This window comes from Poecilia reticulata, linkage group LG13, assembly GCF_000633615.1.
Source record: "Poecilia reticulata strain Guanapo linkage group LG13, Guppy_female_1.0+MT, whole genome shotgun sequence".
NCBI classification, from domain to species: Eukaryota; Metazoa; Chordata; class Actinopteri; order Cyprinodontiformes; family Poeciliidae; genus Poecilia; species Poecilia reticulata.
Genome location: NC_024343.1, coordinates 5,018,835 through 5,045,796, shown reverse-complemented (window position 1 = coordinate 5,045,796; position 26,962 = coordinate 5,018,835). Strand labels below are relative to the sequence as shown.

The window sequence follows — 26,962 nt, the reverse complement described above, 5'->3', positions numbered from 1 at the left end:
AATGTGATGCCAAACGCTGTGTGCCGCAGCATGCAGGACCACTCAGAGGGGGCTCCAATGAAAGTTAGTGAACATAAGAAACACAGAGTCAGAGAGAAGAGCAGCAGGAAGCTCAGCTCTGAGTTGTTGGCTCTGACAATTGGTGTTGTTCTGTGATGGAAGAAAATCACTGCTGTAATGATGGCCAGAAAGGCTCCACTAATGGAGAATATTTCTATAATGTTTCCCAGCACTTCATCAAAAGAGAGGAACTCCACAGCTTTGGGGAAACAAGCAGTGTTGACTGAATTAGGCCAGAACTCTCTAGGGCATTGAATGCAATCTGGAGCATCTATGAATAAAAAAAGTTTTTTTTAAAACAAATGAATATCAAGATGTTTGTAAACACTAAAAGCATTAGATTCTACCTGTGATATTACTGATCTCTCCTTCAGGACATGGTATACAGTCATAGCAGCAGATTGGTTTTCCTTTCTGCAACACTTTTCGAGTTCCTGGAGGACAACTCTCTGAGCAAACTGACACCGGTACCTTCCAGACAAGGAGACAAGAAAAAAAAAACTGATGTTAGAATGGTAATATGAATCAAATCATTCCTTCCACAAGTTTTTTCTATAAAAGTAATTTTCCTTGACCCATTACTTGCGCTCTTCCTTCCACCCAGGTTAAGTTCTTGTAAATGTGAAACTCCTGGCCTTTGGGCAGTGATGCATCATAGTATCCCACAGTTATCAGCTCATTGACTGCACTCTCAGTCTTCTGCCAGTTAACCACCTCGTAAAAGGCTAGAGGATCTCCTTTAGCATCAAACGATACATGATAGCCATTCTGAGAAAAGTTGACTTTCTTTAATTCAGTGAAAATCTGTAATGCACGAAAAGAACCGAGAGAAAAATTTATCTATGATAACTGACGACGATGTTAGGGCCTGCCATATCAAAAGCTTTCAAATGAAATGTTAGTGCGATTCGGTTTTAATTTAAACTGACCTGTTTGGGTTCCAGTCTGATGTGTTTGTCACAGTGAGCGGTTGGCTTTTTTTCCTGACACACTGCATTGTGAATAGCATGAGCTATGGCATAAACAGCTTTGTACACCATGTTGGTGATTCTGTACTTGGACGTTTCAGTATAGAGATTATTTAGAGATTTTAAGTCTTCAGTTCCATCACAAAGTTTGCCATTTACTTTTGCACCTAAAAATGTAGCCAGAAGTAGTTATTGTGAAAGAAATTCCTAATTTTCTTGCGTTTGATGTTTTTTCACGACATACCACACAAGTTAATATGACTGTAAACTAAGTAACAACTGGAAATATTTATTGTTTCCATGTACACAATCAAAATTATAAAATTAGAGAGTAAATACAATACTATCAATTGGTAATTGATAGTAGCTAAACTTGTCGTAGTCTTCGGTTCTTTGTAAAGTTTGGATTCCGTAATAAAAAATCTAAAAGGCCAATGGGCAAACAGGATAAAGGCATTAAATATTAACTCAAATCGTGATTAAATTCATTGCACATATTGTTTGTTCAAGTATTTGTTAAGATAAGTACATAAATTTAAAAATTATTGATTTCTGATGCAACCAAACATGTTTATATATTGATATTGATGGTTAAATGCTCACTTTTTGTCAGGCTACAGTTGAATGCATCCTCCCAGAATTCGGTAAGTACCGGAGAGGCAGCCACCTTTGTTGGAGGGAGATCCAGAAGGAAGTCTCTCAGACCTGGGATGACAGATTGCTGAATGGCAACTCCAATGGCTCCTGCACAGAAACTGAATCTCATCAAGAGTGGATCTGTTACCCAAGACTCACTCCCGATCCACTGACGGGGTGGAGGAGGATTTCGGGCCAGCTCCTCTAAGAGAAATTTCATATCGCCAGCAGCTGCAAATGCGACAACAACCACCGCTGTTGACCTGAAGAAAAAAAACAATTAAATTTACCAAAAAGAGTCAACATTCAAATAAAACATACAAGTGCTAAAAATGCTGAGACCTGCGAATGGCATCAGCTACTCCTCGAATCTTGCTGGTTGGATCAGTCCGATAGAAAGACTCAATGTACTCCACACAGATCCCCTCTCTGAGTGCTACTTCAAGAAAAGATGCCATGCCATTGTTTCCATAATCTGAGGCCGAGTGGACGGCGCCTATCCAAGTCCAACCAAAGTGTTTCACCAGCTTGGCCAGTGCATCGGCTTGAAATTGGTCACTGGGGATTGTCCTGAAAAATGTTGGGTACTGATCTTTATCTGACAGGCAGGCACAAGTGGCAAAGTGACTCACCTACCACAAGAAAAGCCAGTGTTAAACCTTTTTAAGCATTTGAGCTGAAGTTATGATGCTTAGTAAAGTCTACTTACCAGAGGTATGTTGAAGGGCCCCAAAATACGAGACATACTAATGGATGGGGTAGAACCAGACTCACCAACAACAGCCATTACTACACCAGACGAAGAACAATTATCACCTGTCTCAAATATAGTATCTTGCCCATTTGACAGGTGAAATGCTGCATGCATGGCCATGGGCACGGAGGCACACGAATCGTGGATCTGATAACCGAGTTTGACGCCTGGCAGTAGCTCTGTGCTGTTGTTGATCTCCTCGATTGCAAAGATCATTGTGCGAGAGAAGCGCAGTTCTCGGCTGTTGATGCTGAACAGAGGCATTTCAGACATTTACATTACATTTACAACATGTCATTGTTGAATCTAACATAGAGTCAACGTTTACCAGCAGCTGAATGTCTACCTTTTGTAGGACATCTGCAAAGGGTAGATATTCTACATATCAAGGATAAGGAGTTGTTTGAACAAATAAAATTGCTGGTTATCTGCATGACAGATTAAACCTCTAAAGTTAAAATAAACTGGGTAATCATATAAAGATATAGTGGTTTCATACTATAGGCAAATAAGTTATTAAACTTCAAATTCTTACAGCTAATAATTAGAACAACTAATAAAAAACATTCATGCTACATTGTAGACAAGATAACAACTTTGCAACAATAAACAGCATTGTTCTAAACACATATTTGTTCTGACACAGAATACCATTCCCTTCCCTTTTTTCCCCACCGCTCCTCATTTTCACTGACCCCCTTGCACAGCTAGGCGGTTCAGGCACAGTGGTGTAGTTGTGAGTCCTGGTGAGCTCCTTGTAGTGAATTGAAAAAGCACCCCCAAAGACGAAGTCCCCGTTCATTGTGAATGCAGGCAGACGATTTGAACCCTGCAGGCTACATTTTATGGGTGAAGCCAGGGTTCTGGCCCGGTCTGATCCACCCTCAGACAGGCCCAGAGCCAGTCTGAGGCTCACAAGCAACAATGAGATCTCCATCCCTCAGGTCTCTAGGTGTGGGTGTGAGTTTGTTGAGACTGTTTTTATAGCTCACTTATGAAACATCGTCATACTTCAGAGAGAAGGCGCCATCACCCAGCGGCCATTAATTTTAGATCTGACTGTGGCCTTTCAAACAACTTCTTTACACATTTGTCCTTTAATTTGACACAGTAATACCATGCTCACATCATTTTGGTAAAAATCATTCATATTAGATTATATAATAGTGATTATTTTTAAACTGTGGATTCTTACATGACAAACAGCAAAGTCGAAATAAAAAGTTACAGGTGAGTTCCCAATGTGAATATGACCGAAAAACACAGATTACATTACAATTATGGTTAAAGAATCTGATGAAAAAGTCTTTAATTAGGAAACCATTTTATGCTGACTTTATCTATTTATTTATGACTTTTGCAAGTCTAAATATGTAATGCAATAAGTTTCTACCTGGTTGAAAGGACACAAAGTGTTGTTGAAGTCAGTCAAGTATGTAAGACGTCTGTTCAAAGTCTAACTCCAATGCTGCCATCTAGTGGACATTAATAATATTTTAAAAATCTAGGGAAACAAAGTCATCTTACAGCAAGAAATACCCATTAAAATTTCACATTTTATCGCTTAAAAATGTTACTGTTCTGTGGTTTTACTGCAAGGACAAAATTGAAAATGTAAGTTCCATGTTGAGTGCTTTGTGGTGGGTGTCTTTTTAGCTATGCATAATTCATAATGCCAAAAAAATCCCTTATTCAGAATATGTCTGTAGGCCATGAATAAACAAAACCTATTGTTGCATAACAAACAATTCTGAAAAATTGGGATTCAGATAAATTTACCAAGTTGGGGTGCCACTTGATTGTAATACCCACATATATCAGTCTCAGGTATTGTCTACCCATGCCTACCTGATAAGGCCCAGGTATTAAAATAACAACAGATGGAAGGTTAAGTCCAGCATTGGTGTTCTTCAAGCAGCAAGAAAGTACATGGAAAAACACAAACAACTACACTTCAATATTCAGAAATTTATTGGGGGAAAAAATCAACCTTACAGTTAAATTTAATTTGAATCAATGAAAAGAAACTACCATTTCACTTTTACAGTAGTGACCTAATTTAGTATTTTGGGATTCCAAGACTAAAACTGCTTAAATTGGACAGAGGGAAGCGTTTTGCTATTCTATACAGTCTCTTTTAAGTGCATCTAGTTATGTTGCATTAGTTGTTCTCAGAACTGGAAAATGTTGACTGGATTATGGCCAATTAGAGGAGAGGGCATATCATAAAGCACTACCAAGGTCACTCAAGGTCAACAAACATCCGAAAACAACTTAAAAAAAGGAAATTTTCAATAATATTGTAATTTATTGAACGTGGCAGTATGTTTCACGTTACGTGGAGCTGAGTTTTCTTCACCTTCTTATTCATATCACCATCAGTTAATCTATATATTGAGTTTTAAGAAAGGAACTAAATATAAGCACTTGTTCAACAAAAGTCAATAACTTAAATCTTAATGTATTGGAAGATTCAATGAATCTCTTAAGATTTCATCTGGCCCTCCTCCTGTTATGATGAAAGCCATCAAGGGAGAGGACGATCCACATAAAATGTCTGTTCAAGGAAGTAAAACACATTGATCTAAGGAGAATATGAAACCATGAAGAGGCTTCTGAAGACATTAATGCCCTTGTTTGTCATATTGATGTTGTTCTTCGACATTGATTATTCACAAGGTTCATCCATTTTACCATCTTGCGCATTGAGAAGACGGTTTCATCTTAATGGCATGCACAAATCCGGTGATGTGATTCTGGGCGGACTGTTTGAAGTTCACTACACGTCTGTGTTCCCCAAGCTAACGTTCACCTCAGAGCCAAGTGAGCACATCTGCCAAGGGTAAGCTTCACACTCACCGTGGCTTGTTCACACACATGTGTTTCCTTCTTGTGTTTTCATGTAGCATTCTATGTGTAAGCTTTGACCCTCCAGGGTTCAGACATGCCATGACCATGGCATTTGCCATTGAGGAAATTAACAAAAACCCAACTCTGCTTCCCAATGTGACTTTGGGATATAGCCTTTATGACAACTGTGCCACCTTGGTAATTGGATTCAGTGCGGCGTTGTCACTGGCCAGTGGTCAAGAGGAGCAGTTCCTTCCTCAGGAGAAATGTTCAGGAGGTCCTCCAGTCCTCGGCATAGTCGGCGATTCTTTTTCAACGTTTTCTATAGCCACGTCCGATGTGATAGGCTTATTCAGACTTCCCATTGTAAGTTTTCTTTCTGAATTTCCGCTTTGCTTATAATGTATTTTACATGTACCACATCTTTGTTTGAGGTTTTCTACATAATGAAAATTTAACCTCCTTGTTTCTTGTAGGTGAGTTACTTTGCCACATGTTCTTGCCTAAGTGATCGTCGGAGGTTTCCGTCCTTTTTTAGGACAATCCCAAGTGATACTTTTCAGGTGTGACTGATTTCTAAATGAGATGATACGCAGGCGAAATTGCATTAATCTCATACTACATAGATTCAGAAGAATAGGCATGATCATTGTACAACTGTGATTTTATGAGAAGAAAGCAATGGTATCTCACACAGTGTGTCCACTTAGGTGCATGCAATGATTCAGATTTTAAAACGTTTTGGCTGGATGTGGGCTGGTCTGCTGGTCAGTGACGACGACTACGGGCTCCATGTTGCCCAATCCTTCCAGTCAGAGCTGACTCAATCTGGACTGGGTTGTCTTGCATACACTGAAATTTTACCGTGGGGTGACAACCCATCTGAGCTGCGGAGAATCGTCGAAGGAATGAAGAAATCCACAGCTCGTGTGGTTATCGTGTTTGGCCATCAGATCAATATGATCCAGCTGATGGAAGAGGTATCCCTCTTTCTTGTGTGCTTTTTACTTACTGTTTCAGAGGCTAAATACTCTGCATAATTACATCTTCCCTGCAAAATACACTGTGCAGGTTGCGAAGCAGAACGTGACGGGTCTCCAGTGGATGGCGAGTGAAGCCTGGGCATCAGCGGCTGTGCTCCAAACCCCCCGTCTCATGCCGTACCTGGGTGGCACACTGGGCATTGCGATCCGTCGAGGAGACATTTTAGGACTTAGAGATTTCCTCCTGAGCACACAGCCTGGCAATAGCAGCAACAATCAGAACACTATGGTGAGATTCAACTTTGACCTATAATAGCACTGGTATACATTGTTGTCTTTATTTTGTAAAGCAGTTTTTTTTAATGCACTTTCCAGATAAGGCAGTTTTGGGAACACACATTTCAGTGCAGATTTGCTCCCCCTCCAGTAGACTGGCAAGAAGCCCGGGGAGCATTATGCTCTGGTGAAGAAGATTTGGAGAGTGTGCAGACTGAGTTTCTGGATGTTTCTAACCTCAGGCCTGAATATAACATTTACAAGGCCGTCTATGCTCTAGCACATGCCCTCGATGACATGCTGCAGTGTCAGCCAGGGAGAGGGCCTTTCAGCGGGCACAGCTGTGCCTCTCTGCAAAAACTGGAAGCTTGGCAGGTAGGGCATCAGTTTTCATTAAACCATTAGTATTTTCATCAAATCATGTTGCATTAGGATTTATAGTCAACCTGAACACCAGATAGTTTTAATTTGACTGAAAGTGTTCTATATTCGAACATTTGTTTGCTTGTGAGTGGCAATATCAGAATTTAGAAACAACAGACAAAAACCAAGCTTGATTCCTTGTCACAGTGTTGATCTCTTCACATTTCCAGCTGATGTATTACTTGGAAAAAGTCAACTTTACCATTCCCTTTGGGGATCATGTGTCATTTGATGAGAACGGTGATGCTCTGCCGATATACGACATCATGAACTGGCTGTGGCTCCCTGACGGTGGAGTTCAAGTACTGAATGTGGGCGTTGTTAAGAAGACAGCCTCTGGTGGTGAAGAACTCATTCTTAATGAAGAAAAAATCTTCTGGAACTTCAACAATAATCAGGTTGCCTTCATTTATTTTATTTGAAGTGCTGATTATAAGTGAGCTAGAATAAATCTGATTAGATGTTGTTTTTGTTTTTGTGTGTGTGTGTGTGTGTCTGCAGCCTCCTCGGTCGGTGTGCAGTGAGACCTGTAATCCTGGGACTCGCATGGCGAGGAAGAAGGGGCAACCTGTGTGCTGTTTTGATTGTGTTCCTTGTTCTGAAGGAAAGATTAGTAACAAAACAAGTTGGTATCATGGTTACAGTTGCATTCATATGAGTGAATGATCCCTTTGTAGCTGACATAAACACGTTGAGAGAATAGAAAGAAAACTGACAAGAAGTCTAAGTCACTTGATTTTCCTAAACGGTTTCATATTTAATCTAAACACCAGCTCCTCCATTGTGGTATGTTAATGAATCAAAAGTTACATCATAAATTATGACTAACTGTAAAACCTGGGGGGGTTTTTTGTTCTCAGACTCTGTTGAGTGCTTCAGCTGTCCAGAGGATTTCTGGTCCAGCCCCCGCCGTGATCGCTGCATTCCTAAGACAACAGAGTTCCTCTCCTACCACGAACCTCTAGGTGTCTGCTTGACTACAGCTTCGTTGCTGGGAACGTGCATCTGCACTGCAGTTTTAGGGATCTTCACCTATCACCGCAGCACTCCCATGGTACGCGCAAACAATTCAGAGCTGAGCTTTCTGATTTTGGTGTCACTCAAGCTGTGCTTCCTGTGTTCGCTGCTGTTCATTGGACGACCCAGACTGTGGACATGCCAGCTGAGACATGCAGTGTTTGGAATCAGCTTTGTGCTCTGTGTGTCCTGCATCCTGGTTAAAACCATGGTGGTTCTGGCTGTGTTCAAAGCCTCCAAGCCAGGAGGTGGCACCTATCTAAAGTGGTTTGGTGCTGTGCAGCAAAGAGGAACGGTTTTTGCGCTCACATGCGTTCAAGCAGCAATTTGCACAGTGTGGATTGTGACTGCCTCACCGGTGCCACATAAAAACACTCAGTACCACAATGATAAGATCGTTTATGAGTGTGTCGTTGGGTCCACAGTTGGTTTTGCAGTGTTATTGGGGTATATTGGCTTACTGGCAATCATCAGTTTCCTGTTAGCATTCCTGGGAAGGAATCTACCGGACAACTTTAATGAGGCTAAACTCATCACTTTCAGCATGCTGATCTTCTGCGCTGTGTGGGTGGCCTTTGTTCCTGCCTACATCAACTCTCCTGGTAAATACGCAGATGCAGTGGAGGTGTTCGCAATCCTGGCCTCCAGTTTTGGCCTTTTGATGGCACTGTTTGGACCTAAATGTTACGTAATCTTGCTGAGACCAGAAAGAAACACCAAGAAAGCCATCATGAGTCGAGGAACCGCAAAATGTTAAGATTATTAGTTTAATTCTTATTTTCTCAAAGTCAGCCACACAAAAGAAGCACCAGAAATATAGTAGAAGCAAAAATTATGATAGCATCTACATAGGTTGTGCATTTTTTCTTGAGATTTTAATATCTGTGGGGGGTATTCATGAAGTAATTAAATATTATCTATGTTTTGACACATTTTGCAATAATTTGCAGTTATTTTTCAGTTAGTTAAGTTCCCCTCTCTCCACTTATAAAAGCTTCAGAGGCAAATAAGTTTAAATAGATAGTGACGTTTTCTAACAATAATAAAGAAAGCCATCACTGGTAATGAAAATAATCTGTGTTACATTTGTATTGTTGCGGCTGCAAATAATTAATTAATAAACTATTTTAAATTGACTGTTTCTTATGTTGAAAATAAATATGCAATGCGCTCCAACATTCCATTTACAAATGCCAGACAAACAAATGGTACAATTAATATTTTGCTGGTTTATTACTCTCTTAAATAAATAATGAAGAAGAAAGCATTACATCCATATAGGCCACCCATGAGGCCACTACAATGCTCTGATGGGAGGGGTGAATAATTACACGGAGACAGGAAAAGGCTGCTGTAGTCCTCTATATAAAATTAGCTACGAGTCTTGCAGGCTGGCCGGTGTGGAAGGACAGTTATGGTGGCTTTATTTGTTAAATATTTCCTCATGAACGTCTATCAGTTCATGATTTATTCCTCCCTTTTCTTCTCCGAGTCTTCCTTTCTTTCCTCGTCCTGTAAGCTACTGAGAACGTTTTACCTCAATGGTCTGCACAAGCCTGGCGATGTGACCCTGGGAGGGCTGTTTGAGGTCCACTATAGCTCCGTCTTTCCTGAGCAGACCTTCACCTCAGCGCCACATCAGCCCAGCTGCCACGGGTGAGTATCCTGACCACACACACACATTGCTACAGAATCAGTTTTGATGACATGCTTCTTCTTCCCCTTTTGTTTTTTTTTTTTTTTTTAGGTTTGACACTCTAGGGTTCAGACATGCTATGACTATGGCTTTTGCTGTTGAGGAGATTAATAAGAACCCCAGTTTGCTGCCAAACCTGACCCTGGGATACAGCCTGTATGATAACTGTGCCACTCTTAGCATTGGGTTCAGCGCTGCCTTGGCAATGGCCAGCGGGCAGGAGGAGTGGTTTTCGATTCAAGAGAGCTGTTCAGGAACCCCTCCAGTTGTGGGAATTGTCGGTGATCCTTTTTCCACGTTTTCTATAGCTGCCTCAGACGTTTTAGGTTTGTACAGGCTGCCTATGGTAAGTAAAACCCACCAGAATATTTCAGTCAGTTGCAAGAAATACCAAATGCCACTAAATAAGCAAAATGTGAATTTTTTTGTATATATATTTTTTCTTATAGGTGAGTTATTTTGCAACGTGTTCTTGCCTAAGCGATCGCCAGCGTTTTCCATCTTTCTTCAGAACGATCCCAAGTGACGCTTTCCAGGTGAACTTTACATTTATTCACGAATGTTAAAAGTATTTCTGGAATTAGGCCTCACAATGAACACGTCTATACTTTCGATCCGTTTTCATCAGGTCCGTGCCATGATTCAGATTCTGAAGCACTTCGGCTGGTCTTGGGCGGGCCTCCTGGTCAGTGACGATGACTATGGCCTTCATGTTTCCAGGTCATTCCAAACTGACCTGACTCGATCGGGCGGCGGCTGTCTGGCGTACACGGAGGTTTTACCGTGGGGAGACAATCCGAGGGAATATAAAAGGATTGTTGATGTTATGACAAAGTCCACAGCACGCGTAGTGATTGTGTTTGCACATCAGATGCACATGATCCAACTCTTGGAACAGGTCGGAAAAAAAAAGACTTGTCAGAGTCATAATCCATATCAAAAAAGTTTTTTTTTTAACTAAAACTGCATTTGATTCTGTGAAATTTTATATCAAATTTCAAAGTGATAAGATTTACAAAACTGATTTATGTATTTTATTTTGGCTTTAAAGAAACAAAATGCTCTTTGGTTTTAAGTAAAAATTGAGAAATTAAATGGGGTAATGTAATTCTTTATTATTATAGAGTTTTTTTAATACTATGCAAGAACTATAAAGTTGCATTTTTTTTATTAAAAAAGGAAAACTTTTTATATGAACTAAACAATTCTAATAATCAATATAATCAAAATCAAAAAGTGCACAGAATAGACTTTTTTTCAAAATTCTAAAACAAACTATATTGTGAGACTCAGGTGGTGAAGCAGAATGTGACAGGCCTGCAGTGGATTGCCAGCGAGGCCTGGACTTTACTCGAAGGTCTCCAGATCTCTGCTTTCACACCGTTTCTTGGTGGAACTCTGGGCATCGCTGTTCGTCGTGGAGAAATCCCAGAACTCAGAGACTTCCTGCTGAAAATTCATCCTGACCAGCACAACATCTCTGAAAACAGCATGGTGAGAGCTTGACTAAGTCAGACTGTGTGCAAACAGTGTGCAAAAAAAAAAGTGAGTTGAATTTATTCACGTCGGTGTGCAATTTAAAAAAAAAAAAATCTACCCCTTCATTTCAGGTGAAGCTGTTTTGGGAACACACGTTTCAGTGCAAGTTTCTGCCGCCTCCAGCAGGTTCGGTGGAAGACGCTGGAGCGCAATGCACCGGAAGAGAAGACCTGAACAGTGTGACTACTGACCTGCTGAATGTGTCAGAACTCAGGCCTGAGTATAACATCTACAAAGCTGTGTATGCGCTGGCACACGCTCTTAATGACATGCTGAGCTGCGTCCCAGGGCGAGGGCCTTTCAGCGGGAACACATGTGTGTCTTTGCAAACATTAGAGCTCTGGCAGGTCAGTTTAAAACTTACCGCTAACATCAATATTTATAATTTCTCTGGCTTAAAATACAAATATAACAACTACTAACAAAAAATTCTAACTGAGCCACATGTTTCAAATCTTAAACTTCAGATATGGGTGATATTTCTACAATGGGCCCATTTTAATTTTGTATACTTTTCAATGTGCTGTCTTGTGGCCTATATGAAAAAAATTAAACATCCTGATTTCTCAACATTTAAAATATTAACATCATCCCAAAATAACATTTAAGCAAGTATTTAATATAAGATGTTACTAAAAAAACAGAACATTTTTGAAAGAAAAACAAAAGTGTGGTTGGCTTAGTTGTGTTTTGGTGATAATTATAATGAAAGCAACAATTCTCGTTTATCGATTTAACATGTTTCTGTTTGTGTTTGCAGCTAATGCACTACCTGGAACGGGTCAACTTCACCACACCGTTTGGTGACCAAGTCACGTTCGATGAAAACGGCGACGCTTTACCAATATACGACATCATGAACTGGATTTGGCTGCCCGATGGAAGAATTCAAGTTCAGAGTGTCGGGGAGGTTCACAGGTCTGCGTCCAAAGAGGAAGAACTCACTATTGATGAAGTCAAAATCTTCTGGAACTTTGAATCTAAAAAAGTAGGAATTTTGGCTTTGCTTAATGATAGAGTCGGATGCTCACATTGAGTGAACATGAAATACTTCCTGTTTGGCCTTTTTCAGCCGCCCAGGTCAGTGTGCAGTGACAGCTGCCCCCCAGGAACACATATGGTGAGGAGGAAAGGAGAGCCTTTGTGCTGTTTTTATTGCGTCCCGTGCTCTGAAGGAAAGGTCAGCAACAAAACTGGTTGGTACCATTTTCACAGTTTGTTGTTTAGTGGCGTTTAAAACTCTGATGAAATCATGAATTTGTCCTGCTAGTGACTAAAACAAATGGCAGCTTTCCTTTTTTCTTCCTAGCATCTAGTCAGCTTTGATTTCTCTTAATTCTTGATCTTTTGGTTTGATAAAGCTGAAAATCTTTTAATGAAGCTTTTGGCAGGTTAAATGGCACACAATCACCACTCTTTGGTAACAAAAACTGTGTTTCCATTGACCATGGAAACACATGTTTAATAAAAACATTAATAAATGTTTTTATTAAAAAACATTTATTAATGTTTTTTAATAAATTTGGTTAATGGAGATACAATTAAAAAAAATTTAAAACTTGTTTTTTGATAAAATAAAATAAAAAAATTTTGGCGCTAGGATGATTTGGTTGGTTGACCGAATCAAAATTGTTTTGTTCCTCAAAATTATAATAGAAATCAAATCACATGAGTCACACGGTCAGTAACCAGATGCTGCCTCTGGCACAAACCACAAAGAAGATGGCAGGAAGTATTTTGAAGAGCCCAGCGCTGCATGTTTTTTTTAATAACTTATCTTGTAAACAAGCTTATTTTAATTGTGCTTGTTGTTTAATGGAAACACCACAATTGTAAAATTGTGTTTATTCAACATTAGCTGAATACTGACAACATTTTGCACAAAGTTTGTAATGAAAACACAGCTAAAATAAATCAGTTGTAGTTTCTGCTTTCAACCATAACTTAGAGTTCCTCCAGTGCCTCCTCTGAACAGCAGAGGTCACTGTTGATAAAGTACTACCTCCACAAAGCAGAAGAAGCACTTTTATATATTAACATAAATATTAAAGCTAGCATAGACCCCTTATGATGGACACAAACTTTGGATCTGGCGTTCCCTCCCCCGGACGCGGGTCACCGGGGCCCCMCTCTGGAGCCAGGCCTGGAGATGGGGCACGATGGCGAGCGCCTGGTGGCCGGGCTTTTACCCACGGAGYCCGGCCGGGCTCAGCCCGAAGAGGAGACGTGGGTCCTCCTTCCAATGGGCTCACCACCTGTCGGAGGGGCCAAAGGGGTYGGGTGCATTGTGCTATGGGCGGCAGCCGAGGGAGGGGACCCTGGCGGTCTGATCCTCGGCTGCAGAAGCTGGCTCTTGGGACGTGGAACATCACCTCTCTGGTGGGGAAGGAACTGGAGCTAGTGGGCGAGGCTGAGAGGTTCCGGCTAGAAATAGTCGGCCTCACCTCGACACATGGCTCTGGTTCTGAAACCAGTCTTCTTGAGAGGGGCTGGACGTACTTCCACTCTGGAGTTGCCTACGGTGAGAGGCGCCGGGCTGGAGTGGGCATACTTGTTGCCCCCCATCTTGGCGCCTGTACGTTGGGGTTTACCCCAGTGAACGAGAGGGTAGCCTCCCTCCGCCTACGGGTGGAGGGACGGGTTCTGACTGTTGTTTGTGCTTATGGGCCGAACAGCAGTTCAGATTACCCACCCTTCTTGGAGTCCTTAGAGGGGGTACTGGAGAGTGCCCCTCCTGGGGACTCCCTTGTTCTACTGGGGGACTTCAACGCTCACGTGGGCAATGACAGTGAGACCTGGAGAGGCGTGGTTGGGAGGAACGGCCCCCCCGATCTGAACTCGAGTGGTGTTCTATTGTTGGACTTCTGTGCTCATCACGGATTGTCCATCACGAACACCATGTTCAAGCATAACTCAGGACGTTATGGGCCGGTGGGCGGAATACTTCGAAGACCTCCTCAATCCCACCAACATGCCTTCTGTTGAGGAAGCTGAGCCTGGGGACTCTGGGTTGGACTCTCCAATCTCTGGGGACGAGGTCGCCGAGGTGGTCAAAAAGCTCCTCGGTGGCAGGGACCCGGGGGTGGATGAGATCCGCCCGGAGTTCCTTAAGGCTCTGGATGTTGCAGGGTTGTGTTGGCTCACGCGACTGCAAAATCGCATTGACATCGGGGGCAGTTCCCCTGGATTGACAGACTGGGGTGGTGGTCCCCCTGTTTTAAAAGGGGGACCGGAGGGTGTGCTCCAATTACAAGGGGGTCACACTCTTAAGCCTCCCTGGTAAGGTCTATTCAGGGGTCCTGGAGAGGAGGGTCAGTCAGATAGTCGAACCTCGGATTCAGGAAGAGCAGTGTGGTTTTCGTCCTAGTCGTGGAACACTGGACCAGCTCTACACCCTCAGCAGGGTCCTGGAGGGTGCATGGGAGTTTGCCCAACCAGTCTACATGTATTTTGTGGACTTGGAGAAGGGGTTCGACCGTGTCCCTCAGGAGGCCTTCTGGGGGATACTCCGGGAGTATGGGGTACCAGGCCCTTTGATACGGGCTGTTAGGTCACTGTATGACCGGTGTCAGAGTCTGGTCCGCATTGCCGGCAGTAAGTCGGGCTCGTTTCCGGTGAGTGTTGGACTCCGCAAGACTGCCCTTTTGTCACCGATTCTGTTCATTACTTTTATGGACAGAATTTCTAGGTGCAGCCGAGGTGTTCAGGGGATCCGTTTTGGTGGCCTTAGGATCGCATCTCTGCTTTTTGCGGATGATGTGGTCCTGTTGGCTTCATCTGAACATGATCTGCAGTTCTCAATGGAGCGGTTCGCAGCCGAGAGTGAAGCGGCCGGGAAGAGGCTCAGTGCCTCCAAATCCGAGGCCATGGTCTTGAGCYGGAAAAGGGTAGAGTGCCTTCTCCGGGTCAAGGGGGTCGTCCTGCCTCAAGTGGAGGAGTTTAAGTATCTGGGGATCTTGTTCACGAATGAGGGAAGAAGGGAGCGGGAGGTCGACAGGCGGATTGGGGCAGCGTCTGCCGTGAAGCGGGCGCTGTACCGGTCCGTTGCGGTGAAAAGAGAGCTGAGTCAAAAAGCAAAGCTCTCGATTTACCGGTCGATCTACGTTCCCASCCTCATCTATGGTCATGAGCTTTGGGTCATGACCGAAAGAACGAGATCACGGGTACAAGCGGCCGAAAGGGGTTTCCTTCGCAGGGTGGCTGGGCTCTTCCTTAGAGATAGGGTGAGAAGCTCGGTCATCCGGGAGGGACTCAGAGTAGAGCCGCTGCTCCTCCACGTCGAGAGGAGCCAGTGGAGGTGGCTCGGGCATATGGTCAGGATGCCTCCTGGACGCCTCCCTGGTGAGGCGTCCTGGTGAGGCGTACCGGGACATGCCCGGTAGGACATGCCCAACCTATTGTGCAACTAGTTGCACAATAGGTTGGGAATCTTGCTACACACCATTATTTCCCAGAAACATTCAGTTGTGCTAAAGCTACCCACTTTAACTGAACCAATATACTTTGGCTAAATAGATGTAATTTTTTTACCCTCCCCCATACCCCTCTTTTTGTCAGACGCCGTGGAGTGCTTTAGTTGTCCTGAGGATTTCTGGTCCAGCCCCCTACGAGATCACTGCATTCCTAAGAAAACAGAGTTCCTTTCCTTTCAGGAACCTCTGGGTATCTGTTTGACAGTGACCTCTTTGCTGGGAACGTCAATCTGCGCGATCGTTCTGGGGATCTTCACCTACCATCGCTGCACACCCATAGTACGAGCCAACAACTCAGAGCTGAGCTTCCTGCTCCTGGTGTCGCTCAAGCTGTGCTTCCTGTGTTCACTGCTGTTCATCGGACGACCCAGACTGTGGACATGTCAGCTGAGACACGCCACGTTTGGCATCAGCTTTGTGCTTTGCGTGTCGTGCATCCTGGTGAGAACCATGGTGGTTCTGGCTGTGTTCAAAGCCTCCAAGCCAGGAGGGGGAGCTTATCTTAAGTGGTTCGGTGCTGTGCAGCAAAGAGGAACAGTTTTTGCTCTCACTTGCGTTCAGGTAGCAATTTGCACAGCATGGATTGTCACCGCGTCACCGGCTCCTCATAAAAACACTCAGTACCACAACGACAAGATCGTCTACGAGTGTGTCGTTGGGTCCATAATTGGTTTCAGCGCTTTACTGGGTTATATCAGTGTACTGGCCATCCTTAGCTTTGTGTTTGCATTTTTGGCAAGAAATCTTCCAGACAACTTTAATGAGGCCAAACTCATCACCTTCAGCATGCTGATCTTCTGCGCTGTGTGGGTGGCCTTTATTCCTGCCTACATCAACTCTCCGGGTAAATATGCAGATGCAGTGGAGGTGTTCGCCATCTTGGCCTCCAGCTTTGGCCTTTTGGTGGCGCTGTTTGGACCTAAATGTTACATAATTCTACTAAGACCTGAAAGAAACACAAAGAAAGCCATCATTGGTCATAGAACTCCGAAATGTTAAATGGCAGCTTATGTGCAATTTATTTTATCGCTGCAGCCTGTTAATAAAGAATTATTCATCTCTAACTCATTCACTGAAACTTAAAAACATTTATCAATAACATGATTTGGTGTGGTATGTACAAATATTTACTGGACTGAAAAATCGTGAGGAAAAAAATAAACATTCTGCCTTTTTGACCACAATTTTGTTATTTTTTTCTTTAAAGCCCCTTTTAAGATACATGGAGTTCAAACTCATCAACTTTTAGATATTTGCACAATGTATCAGCTCAGAGAGACGTTTTGTTTGCTCAGTACAACTAATTAATATGTATATGTGCTTTTGTGTTTATCAAGCATTTTTCCCCCCCCAAATTGTTTGGTTTATCCCTCAATATTGTGAGCTAAATCCTGATTGGGATGCTCTTTGATCTTTTGAGCAAGAATTTGAAGTATTGATATGACTTCAGTCCTGTTTTTAATCTGGTACTTATAAGATGTCACTTTCTCACTGTCTGTTCCCAGAATGCTCAGTGGGTGTTAGTTAACCCAAATCTTTCATTTAAAAAAACTGACCAAAAAAAAAATCTATCATGGTGTACTTTGATCTAAAATTAAAAAGAAACGTATGTGATCATGCTGAAACCATCCATCCATTTTCTTTCACCCTTGTCCCTCAGTGGGGTCAGGAGGGTTGCTGGTGCCCATCTCCAGCTAACGTTCTGGGCGAGAGGCGGGGTACACCCTGGACAGGTCGCCAGTCTGTCGCAGGGCAACACAGAGACACACAGGACACACAACCATGCACACACACACTCACACCTAGGGGCAATTTAGACAGACCAATTAACCTGACAGTCATGTTTTTTTTGGATTGTGGGAGGAAACCGGAGTACCCGGAGAAAACCCACGCATGCACAGGGAGAACATGCAAACTCCATGCAGAAAGACCCCAGGCTGGGAATTGAACCCAGAACCTTCTTGCTGCAAGGCAACAGTTCTACCAACTGTGCCACTGTGCAGCCCATGCTGAAACCATTTCTCCCATTTTTTGTTTACCAGCAACATCATTTGAAAACCTATTCAATGGTCAGGATTAACAATCTTACAATTGTTTCAAGTTTTGTGCAAATATATGTCTTGTTTGCCTTGTCCAGGATAAATAAAAATAAGAAAAGTGAAAAAAATTTACTTTGCCACTCACAGTCTCATTGTGTTGTTCATTTTACATTTAGTTGAATCTTGAAACAAGTATAAACAGGTTGTTTAGTTCAGGGGGAAATAGTCAGATTTTCTCCTGAAATAGTCAGATTGATTTTCTGACTATTTTCCGACACTTTTAGCTGAATTTAGATAAAAAAAAAATTTTGATGCCTTCAAAAGAGAAAAATCCCCAATAGGTTTACACATCATTTATTGATATTTTTAATGCCAGTAAAAATGAATTCACACTCGTGTTTTGTCCACAGCATTTCTGAATAAAGCAATGCATCAGTGATGATGTAATGTTGCATATAAATTCATGCACTCTTGAATGAACAATATAAACATGTGCTAAAGGAGGAGGAGAGTTATGGAGGCTTTATTTTACGTACGTCGTTTCCTCTTGACTCTCAGTTTCGTGTCTGTGGCCTCATCCACGGATTCAGCCTGCCGTTTGCGGAGAAGTTTCCACCTTAATGAAATGCACGAGCCAGGTGACGTGGTCCTGGGTGGGCTGTTTGAGGTACACTACACTTCTCTTTTCCCCGACATCACATACACCTCGGAGCCAGAACAACCGAGCTGTGAAGGGTAGGTACATCATGGATGAGATTAACACCTCTGTATAAATTAAACTCTGTTCAGACTTTATAGAAATCAATATAAGTTAAATTGTGTATGTGGACACTTGTGACATGTAAAATTAGCCTTAATTCCTACGTTGTCAATATGATATGTGGCAATTTTTCCCCCTTTTTTACATTTATTGAGATATTGTGTTCTAGTTTTGACACTCTAGGTTTTAGGGATGCCATGACCATGGTCTTTGCTATTGAGGAGATAAACAAGAACCCCAGTTTGCTGCCAAACCTGACCCTGGGATACAACCTGTATGATAACTGCGGGGCGCTTGTTATTGGCTTCAGCGGTGCCTTATCTCTGGCTAGTGGCCAGGAAGAGGGGATTTCACCTCAGGAGAACTGTTCAGGGAATCCTCCAATTCTAGCCATCGTCGGTGATTCCTATTCAACATTTTCAATAGCGATTGCCAATGTGCTCGGTTTGTTCAAAATACCAATTGTAAGTTTGCTCTGTCCTTGGATTCACCTGCTAATTTCTCCGCTTTTTTTCCTTTTTGAATGTGAAATCTCTTGACAGTGTTTTGAAGGATATATTGTTTGTGTGTAATTGTAATGGTAGGTGAGTTATTTTGCCACATGTTCATGCCTGAGTGATCGTCAGCAGTTTCCGTCCTTCTTCAGAACAATCCCAAGTGATGCTTTCCAGGTGAGACACAGCTTGGTTCTGCACAAAACGTAAGATAACCTATTCAATAATGGGATTTACTCATATATTGAAAGTACATGCAGTTCCTTAAGCAAAAAAAGTCTTGTAATAAAATTATTGAAATAATTCCAGTGTTTATTGCTGCAGCATTTCAAATTGAAAATGTGAGGAAAAAGCTGATCTCTGTGGAAAAATGCTACAGTAGGAACCTATTGTTTTTGTTAAACTCACCAGTATCACGTTTTTAGCACCTCCACCTTTGCAGTACAAGATATTTCAACTGAAGCATTTTGTCATATTCATTGATTTAGGAACTTTTGCTTTAGCAACCGTCCTTTTCCTGGTATCCTGAGGTTTAAATATGGTGTTGAATATTGCGTGACATCTGCTGACCCTTCCTCAAAATGGTAAAACAAGCACAGATGTCATGTTTGCATTAAAGCGTCACTATTTACCAAATAATGCAAATTTGGCACTTTTAATGGACTTTTAATGCAAATTTTATAGCAACTTTCCATTAAAAGTGTCATTATTTACCGAATGACACTTCATGACAACAGTCACAAACATTTATAAAGACTTCTTCATGTTTATAACAGGTGTTATATCGTATTTATGACAGTGTCATCTTAGTCTTATGAACACCCTTTCAAATAAAGTGTTACCTAAAGCTCATATCAATTTTGACAAACAAGGCAGTTCTCAAGTTTCTATTCCCACCACAGAGAGTGAAGAAACTTAACTGAAGCAAAGAGTGGTGTCTTAGAGTCACAAAGTCTCCATGACAGGAACTTATTTCAAGACTTTTGCACACATTTTTAACCACAGGAGAACTTTGTACATCTTTTCTTTTTCTCATGTTTTCCCAGGTGAACGCCGTGATTCATATTCTGAAACACTTCGGCTGGACGTGGGTTGGCCTGCTGGTTACCGACGATGATTACGGTTTCTATGTGGCCCAGGCTTTTCAGTCGAGCCTCTCACAGCAGGGTGGCGCTTGTCTGGCGTATGTGGAGGTTTTGCCCTGGGATAGCAAACCTGTTGAACTTAAGAGAATTGTAAATTTGATCAAGACATCAACGGCTCGTGTTGTCATCGTGTTTGCTCATGAGATTCACACGTTTAGGCTGATGGAAGAGGTAAGAATTATTCTAGTCTTCAAACAAAGATGTATGGAGATAATTGAACTGCCCACAAAAAATGGCACCAATCAAGCCATTCATTTTCTAAACCTTGAAACATATTTTTAAAGTCTAAAGATGTGTTTTTGTAACGCAACACCCAGGTAGCAGAACAAAATGTCACCGGCCGACAATGGATAGCAAGTGAAGCGTGGGCGTCAGCAGCTGTACTCCAGATTCCCCGCTTCATTCCTTTCCTTGGCGGCACTCTGGGCATCGCTATTCGTCGAGGGGAAATACCAGGCCTCAGAGACTTTCTACTACAAACCCATCCTGATAAAAACAACAACTACGAAACTAATCTGGTAAAATTCAAAGGATTTTTGAAGGAATGCCACGTGGCAAGGACACAAATCTTTACAAATCTTAAAATCCTGCATATTTCTCTTTCTTTTTGGATGCGTTTCAGGTGAGACAGTTCTGGGAACACACGTTTCAGTGTAAATTTGATCCAGCCGAAGGGGAAGAAGATGTGAAAGCGCTGTGCACCGGTGATGAAGATCTTGATCAGGTTGAGACTGAGCTTTTGGACGTGTCCAACCTCAGACCTGAGTATAACGTTTACAAAGCGGTGTATGCTCTGGCTCATGCTCTTGATGAGATGCTGCGGTGTGAGCCAGGCAAGGGACCCTTTGTTGATCGGACCTGCGCGACTCTGCAAAGTCTAGAGCCGTGGCAGGTGTGACATCAAATTACGCTCTGGACAATAGAATAAACATCAGGTCAAGATTGCTAAGAAGTCTATTGTAGATTTTCATGAAACTCTGCTTGAGGTTTGTTGTTCTCTTCGTCCTTTTGTAGCTTTTGCACTATTTACAGAAAGTCAATTTCACCACACCGTTTGGTGATCAAGTGTCGTTTGATGAAAATGGCGACGCTTTGCCTATATATGATGTCATGAACTGGGTGTGGCTCCTGGATGGAGGAACCAAAATCCAGAACGTTGGCGAAGTGAAGAAGTCTGCCTTTGGAAGGGAAGAGCTTGTACTTAGCGAAAACCTAATCTTTTGGAACTTTGAATCAAAAAAGGTGACTTCTTTTTCTTAGCAGATAGCATTTAAATTAAGTATCGGTGTGTGCTAATGAGGAGTGACAGATTAAATCTCCTACCTCCAGCCACCCCAGTCAGCCTGTAGTGAAAACTGTCCTCCAGGTACACGGATGGCAAGAAAAAAGGGTCAGCCTGTTTGCTGTTTTGACTGCATTCTCTGTTCTGATGGAAAGATCAGCAATGAATCTAGTAAGTGTTATTGTCTTAACCTTTAAGCAAAAACACATAATGTGTATAGAAATGTCAGTTTCTTCCTCTTTTTCAGATGCCAGGGAGTGCATTAGTTGTCCAGAGGATTTCTGGTCCAGCCCCCAGCGAGATCACTGTCTCCCTAAAGAAACAGAGTTCCTCTCCTACTATGAACCGCTTGGGATTTGTTTGACAACTACTTCACTACTGGGAACATTCATCTGCGCTGTCGTTCTGGGGATCTTCATCTATCACCGCAGTACACCSATAGTACGAGCCAACAACTCAGAGCTGAGTTTCCTGCTCCTGGTGTCGCTCAAGCTGTGCTTCCTGTGTTCTCTGCTGTTCATCGGACGACCCAGACTGTGGACATGTCAGCTGAGACAYGCAGCGTTTGGGATCAGCTTTGTGCTCTGTGTGTCCTGCATCCTGGTTAAAACCATGGTGGTTCTGGCTGTGTTCAAAGCCTCCAAGCCAGGWGGGGGAGCCAGTCTCAAGTGGTTCGGTCCAATACAGCAGAGAGGAACCGTCTTCGCTCTCACTTGCATCCAAGCAGCGGTCTGCACTGTTTGGATCATCTCTGCTTCACCGATGCCACATAAAAACACGCAGTACCACAATGACAAAATAGTTTATGAGTGTGAAGTTGGTTCAACCTTTGGATTTGCCGTTCTACTTAGCTACATTGGCTTACTAGCTTTCATTAGCTTGATGTTAGCGTTTTTGGCACGAAATCTTCCGGACAACTTTAATGAAGCCAAACTCATCACTTTCAGCATGCTTATCTTCTGCGCTGTGTGGGTGGCCTTTGTTCCTGCCTACATCAACTCTCCTGGTAAATACGCAGATGCAGTGGAGGTGTTCGCCATCTTGGCCTCCAGTTTTGGCCTTTTGGTGGCGCTGTTTGGACCTAAATGTTATGTAATCCTGCTCAAACCGGAGAGAAATACAAAAACCGCTATAATGGGCAGAGGAACCACCAGATCTTAACGTGTCTTGTCTTGTTCATGCAAAACAATGTGGAATTTTTTATTACGGACTTTGTGATATTTAGTATTTGGCTCTATTCCACTTTTTTTTTTCTCCTAAATTGGTTTGATACTTTGAGTTAGTGAGATTTTTGGTTACATCTAATAAAAAGGTATGAAAAACTTTGTTGAATTTATTTGAGTGATCGTAAAATTTCATTTTATGCTTATTTGCAAAGGCACTACCCATACATAATCCACATAGAGGATTGTGCACAAAAACCTTACATTGAATCACTGACTGAATTTGAAAACTCATTCAAGGTTTCCAAATAAACGTTATTTTCAAGCACCAGTCTGTGACACTACGGGTTCAAAACACTAGTGCCCAAGGAGCGAATGATGCTGCATTTCCTCCCACTGAAACGAAGCTTCGTGTGATCAGGAAACCTTTCGTTCAGAGAGTTCTGTGGATCACCTCGATTAGAGAAATGTTCCCTGATTTCAAAACTTTGGGTGAAGTAGCTTGTAATTCCAGTCTGCCATATGATGTATGATTGCACAAGGTGGGATCTCTTTTCAGCTCATTCAGACTGAAGAGCATTTAAGCTGAATAATAATTGAATGATTATTAATGAATGAGTCATCAGTATCATTTTAACATTTTGCATATTTTTTTTACCCAGTAAGTCTAAATGATAGGCAACGAAAAAGTCTAGCCTCGACTCCAATTCATTGAGTGAAGACTTGAACTTTGATGTTCACAGAAACACTTTTTATTATTTGATAGAGTTTGAGCTAATTTACAATGAAAGATAAGTAAAATTCTGCCTCCATATGTTCAAAGCAAATAGACACACCCCTGAAAAGCTTGGAGCTGAAATTGCAGGGGAAATTTAAAATATTGACTTGGGGGTTTTGTTAAAAACGCATGCCATACATCGGATTTTCATTTGTAAAATATTTGTAAATCCGTGCATCATTTCATTGAGTTTCAAGAATAAAAGTAAAAAATACTTAGTTTAGAAGATAGATGCTCCAGACTTTTACACACTCAGTGTTACAATGAAATTTTCACTGTATTTTTCACGTCTGCGTTACGTCCAGCCCCTCTGTTTCTTATTGGTGCTCAGAAACTTAAACACTGAAGGGAATCATGTTAAAGACATGACACCGCCTAGCATATAAAATTAAGTAACTGTACTGAGGGTAAAAAGACATTAGGGGATAAGGGCAGTAATGGGGCGTTTTCAGAACACATCCCTACTCTTGAGTGTTTGCTTTCTTTTCGCATGCTGTGTGACCCTCTCCCTTCCTTCGACATGTGATTTGAGGAGAAAGTTTTATCTAAACGAGATGCACAAGTCAGGCGATGTGGTAATAGGAGGACTGTTTGAGATCCATTACACTTCCGTCTTCCCCAAACTGACTTTTACATCAGAGCCACAGCAGCCCGTCTGCAAAGGGTGAGTATCACACACACACGGTGAAACAGTCACGCTCAGAGTATCCTTCATTCTCACACCTTCTTTGATTCTTGCTTCCTTATTTGGTCGTAAACTGATGTGTGTCAAACTCTGTGTGCTAGCTTCGACACGTTAGGGTTCAGGTACGCCATGACCATGGCTTTTGCTGTCGAAGAGATCAACAACAAGTCCAGCCTTCTTCCCAACCTGACCCTGGGATACAGCCTTTATGATAACTGCGGTGCGCTCGTCATTGGATTCAGCGGCGCCTTATCCCTGGCCAGCGGCCGAGACGAGCAGTTTCTGCTCCGCCAGAACTGCTCTGGAAGCCCCCCCGTTCTGGGCATTGTTGGCGATCACTATTCAACTTTTTCGATTGCCATTGCCAATGTGCTAGGTTTATACAACATGCCTATTGTAAGCTTTACTGTGCTTTACCTTATGTAATAAGAAAAGTTTTTAATTTCCATTAAATTCGCCTGTTATTTTGTATTTTGTTTTTATTTAGGTGAGTTATTTTGCCACATGTTCCTGTCTCAGTGATCGGCAGCGCTTTCCCACATTCTTTAGAACAATCCCAAGTGATGCTTTCCAGGTAAAACCTTTTTTTTCCCCCCCTTTTGAGGACCTATATTTGTCTCGGACAGCAGAAGAGAACTGCTACCAAAAGAGACATAATTTTTTTATGCTGTCTGGATTGACAATATTGATGTTTATTCAAAGTGCACAAAGCCCCAAATATCTTGATTCCTGTGCTTTCCCCCCAGGTGCGTGCCATGATTCATATTCTAAAGCACTTTGGTTGGACATGGTTTGGCCTGCTGGTCAGTGACGATGACTATGGACGTCATGTGGCCCAGTCTTTCCAGGTCGACCTGGCTGAGTCTGGCGAAAGCTGCCTGGCCTACCTGGAGGTTTTGCCTTGGGACAATAACCCAGGTGAACTAAGGAGGATTGTAAACGCGATAAAGACATCAACAGCTCGTGTTGTCATCGTGTTTGCACATGAAATTCACATGATTCAACTAATGGAGGAGGTTAGAAACCTACTAGGTTAGAAATGTATTTCCTAGACTTGTATTTGGAAGAAAGACATTGTAGCTTAATACAAACATCTGTTGAGCTTCTATGTATTCAGCATGAGACGCACCTCTGTCTTTTAAATCATTATACAGGCTGGTTGGAAAACAAAAATTCAAGTGACACACATTTGATATCATCAGGTGGCACAGCAGAACGTAACTGGCCGGCAGTGGATTGCTAGTGAAACCTGGACATCAGCAGCTGTTCTCCAGACACAGGAACTCACGCCGTACCTCAGCGGCACGCTGGGCATCGCCATCCGACGAGGAGAAATACCCGGGTTCCTGGACTTCCTGTTGAAAATACGCCCCGGCCCGAATGACACCAGCGAAAATAGCTTGGTACAACCCCAGCCTTGAAATGTATCTACTCTGAGATAGACATCAAGTTATTCGTGATGGTGGAAGTAGATCTTTTGTACAGGTGAAGCAGTTCTGGGAGCACACGTTTCAGTGCAAATTCAACCCAGCGGACAGGGAAGACGGGGAATCCGTCTGCACCGGCCACGAAAACATGGAACTGGCGGAGACCGAGTTTTTGGACGTTTCCAACCTCAGGCCTGAGTACAATGTCTACAAGGCAGTCTACGCTCTGGCTCACTCCCTTGACGACATGCTGATGTGTGAGCCGGGCGAAGGACCTTTTACTGGGCGCAGCTGTGCCAGTTTGCAGGCTGTGGAGCCATGGCAGGTGAGCATCTATTTCTGAAGCAGCTGCTATGCTTGGAAGGGTTTGTTTGCATATTAAAATCACTTAGAAGAGACACGCCTAATGATGGAAGTAATTTGTATTAGTATCTCATAAGAGCAACATGGCTCACCACCCAGGGTGCCATTCTATCAGGGAGTGGTACAAGAACTTAAACATGTTGGGGTGCAGAATGAGTTTTGGATTGGTTCCACCCATTGATTGTATAGTTATTCAGATTTCATTCTATTGGTCAACATACTTTCATCCAAATAATTTGCTCTTACACAAGAAAACATCTGCTGTATAAGTGTTGTAGCTGTTTGCTGCTCGAGGTTAACTCGACTGAAACATTCGGTCTGCTCTGTGTTGTGGTTTTTTTGTTTGTTTTAAACATATATGTGCAGAGCCAGCTTCTCACTTTTTGTTTTTTTGTTCCAAATTACGCACTAGATCAAAAACAATGGCAATATGTTACACGGTGATCTGCAAAAATTAGGCATTGTATTTTATGACAAGCCAGTTCAAACAGCAGGTGTTTTCTCAGCGATGGTGTTTCTTAAGGATATAATTTGTCATTTGCAACTTTTTCAAATGCAAATAAAAGCTGTACGTCCTCTGGGTAAGACTCGGGTTAGGAACCTACTGGGGCTCGCAGAAGTCAAACTAAATGAAAAAAATACTGAAAAATTGCAATTTACACTTTAAATCTAAAAGGAAATTTAGTAGGAGATTAAAAAGGACTTGCACATGGTTAAAGATCCCCCCCCAAAAAAAACCGATTGGCAATTGATGGTGTTTGTGCTATCACAAAGAGGTTGAAAAGTTTGGAACTTACTGCTTTAGTTCATTTGATCCTTAAAGAGACAGTAAACGTATTTAACGTTAAACTACTGATAAACTTTTGTTTCTGACTGAATCTGTATTAAGTCTCTCCTCCGTTTGTAGCTCTTACACTATTTGCGAAAGGTCAACTTCCCAACTGAATTCGGTGATGAAGTCTCATTCGATGAGAACGGCGATGCTCTGCCCATATACGACGTGATGAACTGGCTGCGACTGCCTGACGGAAAGATTAAGATTCAAAATGTTGGCGAAGTGAAAAAGTCTGACGCTGGAGGTGAAGAACTCACACTTAATGAGGACAAAATCTTCTGGAACACCGATTCAAAGAAGGTTGTTTTTTTTTTTTT

The 26,962-nt window shown here is 42.3% G+C and overlaps 5 protein-coding genes across 5 annotated transcripts in view; 4 read left to right on the top strand and 1 right to left on the bottom strand.

Annotated features, from left to right (window-relative positions):
• Nucleotides 1–5: 5 nt before the first annotated feature.
• LOC103474265 (extracellular calcium-sensing receptor-like) lies at nucleotides 6–3,300 on the bottom strand (the record flags this gene model as incomplete). Its single annotated transcript, XM_008425106.2, has 8 exons — nucleotides 3,114–3,300; nucleotides 2,374–2,668; nucleotides 2,007–2,296; nucleotides 1,632–1,927; nucleotides 990–1,195; nucleotides 643–864; nucleotides 408–531; nucleotides 6–331 (listed from the first exon to the last, which is right to left on the bottom strand). Coding segments are annotated over exons 1-8 (1,866 nt in total), but the record flags the coding sequence as incomplete, so codon positions are not given.
• A 1,702-nt stretch (nucleotides 3,301–5,002) lies between these two features.
• LOC103474236 (extracellular calcium-sensing receptor-like) lies at nucleotides 5,003–9,126 on the top strand. The gene is made up of 9 exons (XM_008425066.2): nucleotides 5,003–5,260; nucleotides 5,340–5,634; nucleotides 5,745–5,831; nucleotides 5,979–6,248; nucleotides 6,340–6,540; nucleotides 6,627–6,902; nucleotides 7,121–7,348; nucleotides 7,452–7,575; nucleotides 7,811–9,126. Exons 1-9 carry the CDS (start codon nucleotides 5,022–5,024, stop codon nucleotides 8,722–8,724), a joined length of 2,634 nt encoding a protein of 877 aa, XP_008423288.2. The 5' UTR covers nucleotides 5,003–5,021; the 3' UTR covers nucleotides 8,725–9,126.
• Nucleotides 9,127–9,267: 141 nt separating this feature from the next.
• Nucleotides 9,268–17,237, top strand: LOC103474233 (extracellular calcium-sensing receptor-like). The gene is made up of 9 exons (XM_008425064.2): nucleotides 9,268–9,623; nucleotides 9,715–10,009; nucleotides 10,113–10,199; nucleotides 10,292–10,561; nucleotides 10,957–11,157; nucleotides 11,274–11,549; nucleotides 11,963–12,190; nucleotides 12,275–12,398; nucleotides 15,760–17,237. The coding sequence occupies exons 1-9, from the start codon at nucleotides 9,382–9,384 to the stop codon at nucleotides 16,671–16,673; spliced, it is 2,637 nt and encodes an 878-aa protein (XP_008423286.1). The 5' UTR covers nucleotides 9,268–9,381; the 3' UTR covers nucleotides 16,674–17,237.
• A 914-nt stretch (nucleotides 17,238–18,151) lies between these two features.
• Nucleotides 18,152–22,621, top strand: LOC103474235 (extracellular calcium-sensing receptor-like). The gene is given in 10 exon segments (XM_017308110.1): nucleotides 18,152–18,156; nucleotides 18,272–18,448; nucleotides 18,643–18,937; nucleotides 19,058–19,144; nucleotides 20,014–20,283; nucleotides 20,430–20,630; nucleotides 20,735–21,004; nucleotides 21,127–21,231; nucleotides 21,373–21,565; nucleotides 21,642–22,621. Coding segments are annotated over 10 exon segments (2,517 nt in total). The 3' UTR covers nucleotides 22,556–22,621.
• A 1,235-nt stretch (nucleotides 22,622–23,856) lies between these two features.
• LOC103474264 (extracellular calcium-sensing receptor-like) overlaps nucleotides 23,857–26,962 on the top strand; it is a 5,266-nt gene continuing 2,160 nt past the window's right edge. The window contains exons 1-7 of the mRNA XM_008425105.2: nucleotides 23,857–23,999; nucleotides 24,122–24,416; nucleotides 24,508–24,594; nucleotides 24,767–25,036; nucleotides 25,223–25,423; nucleotides 25,506–25,772; nucleotides 26,718–26,949. Coding sequence (XP_008423327.2) covers nucleotides 23,890–23,999; nucleotides 24,122–24,416; nucleotides 24,508–24,594; nucleotides 24,767–25,036; nucleotides 25,223–25,423; nucleotides 25,506–25,772; nucleotides 26,718–26,949 — 1,462 coding nt within the window. The 5' untranslated portion in view covers nucleotides 23,857–23,889. The remainder of the gene's footprint in view (nucleotides 24,000–24,121; nucleotides 24,417–24,507; nucleotides 24,595–24,766; nucleotides 25,037–25,222; nucleotides 25,424–25,505; nucleotides 25,773–26,717; nucleotides 26,950–26,962) is intronic.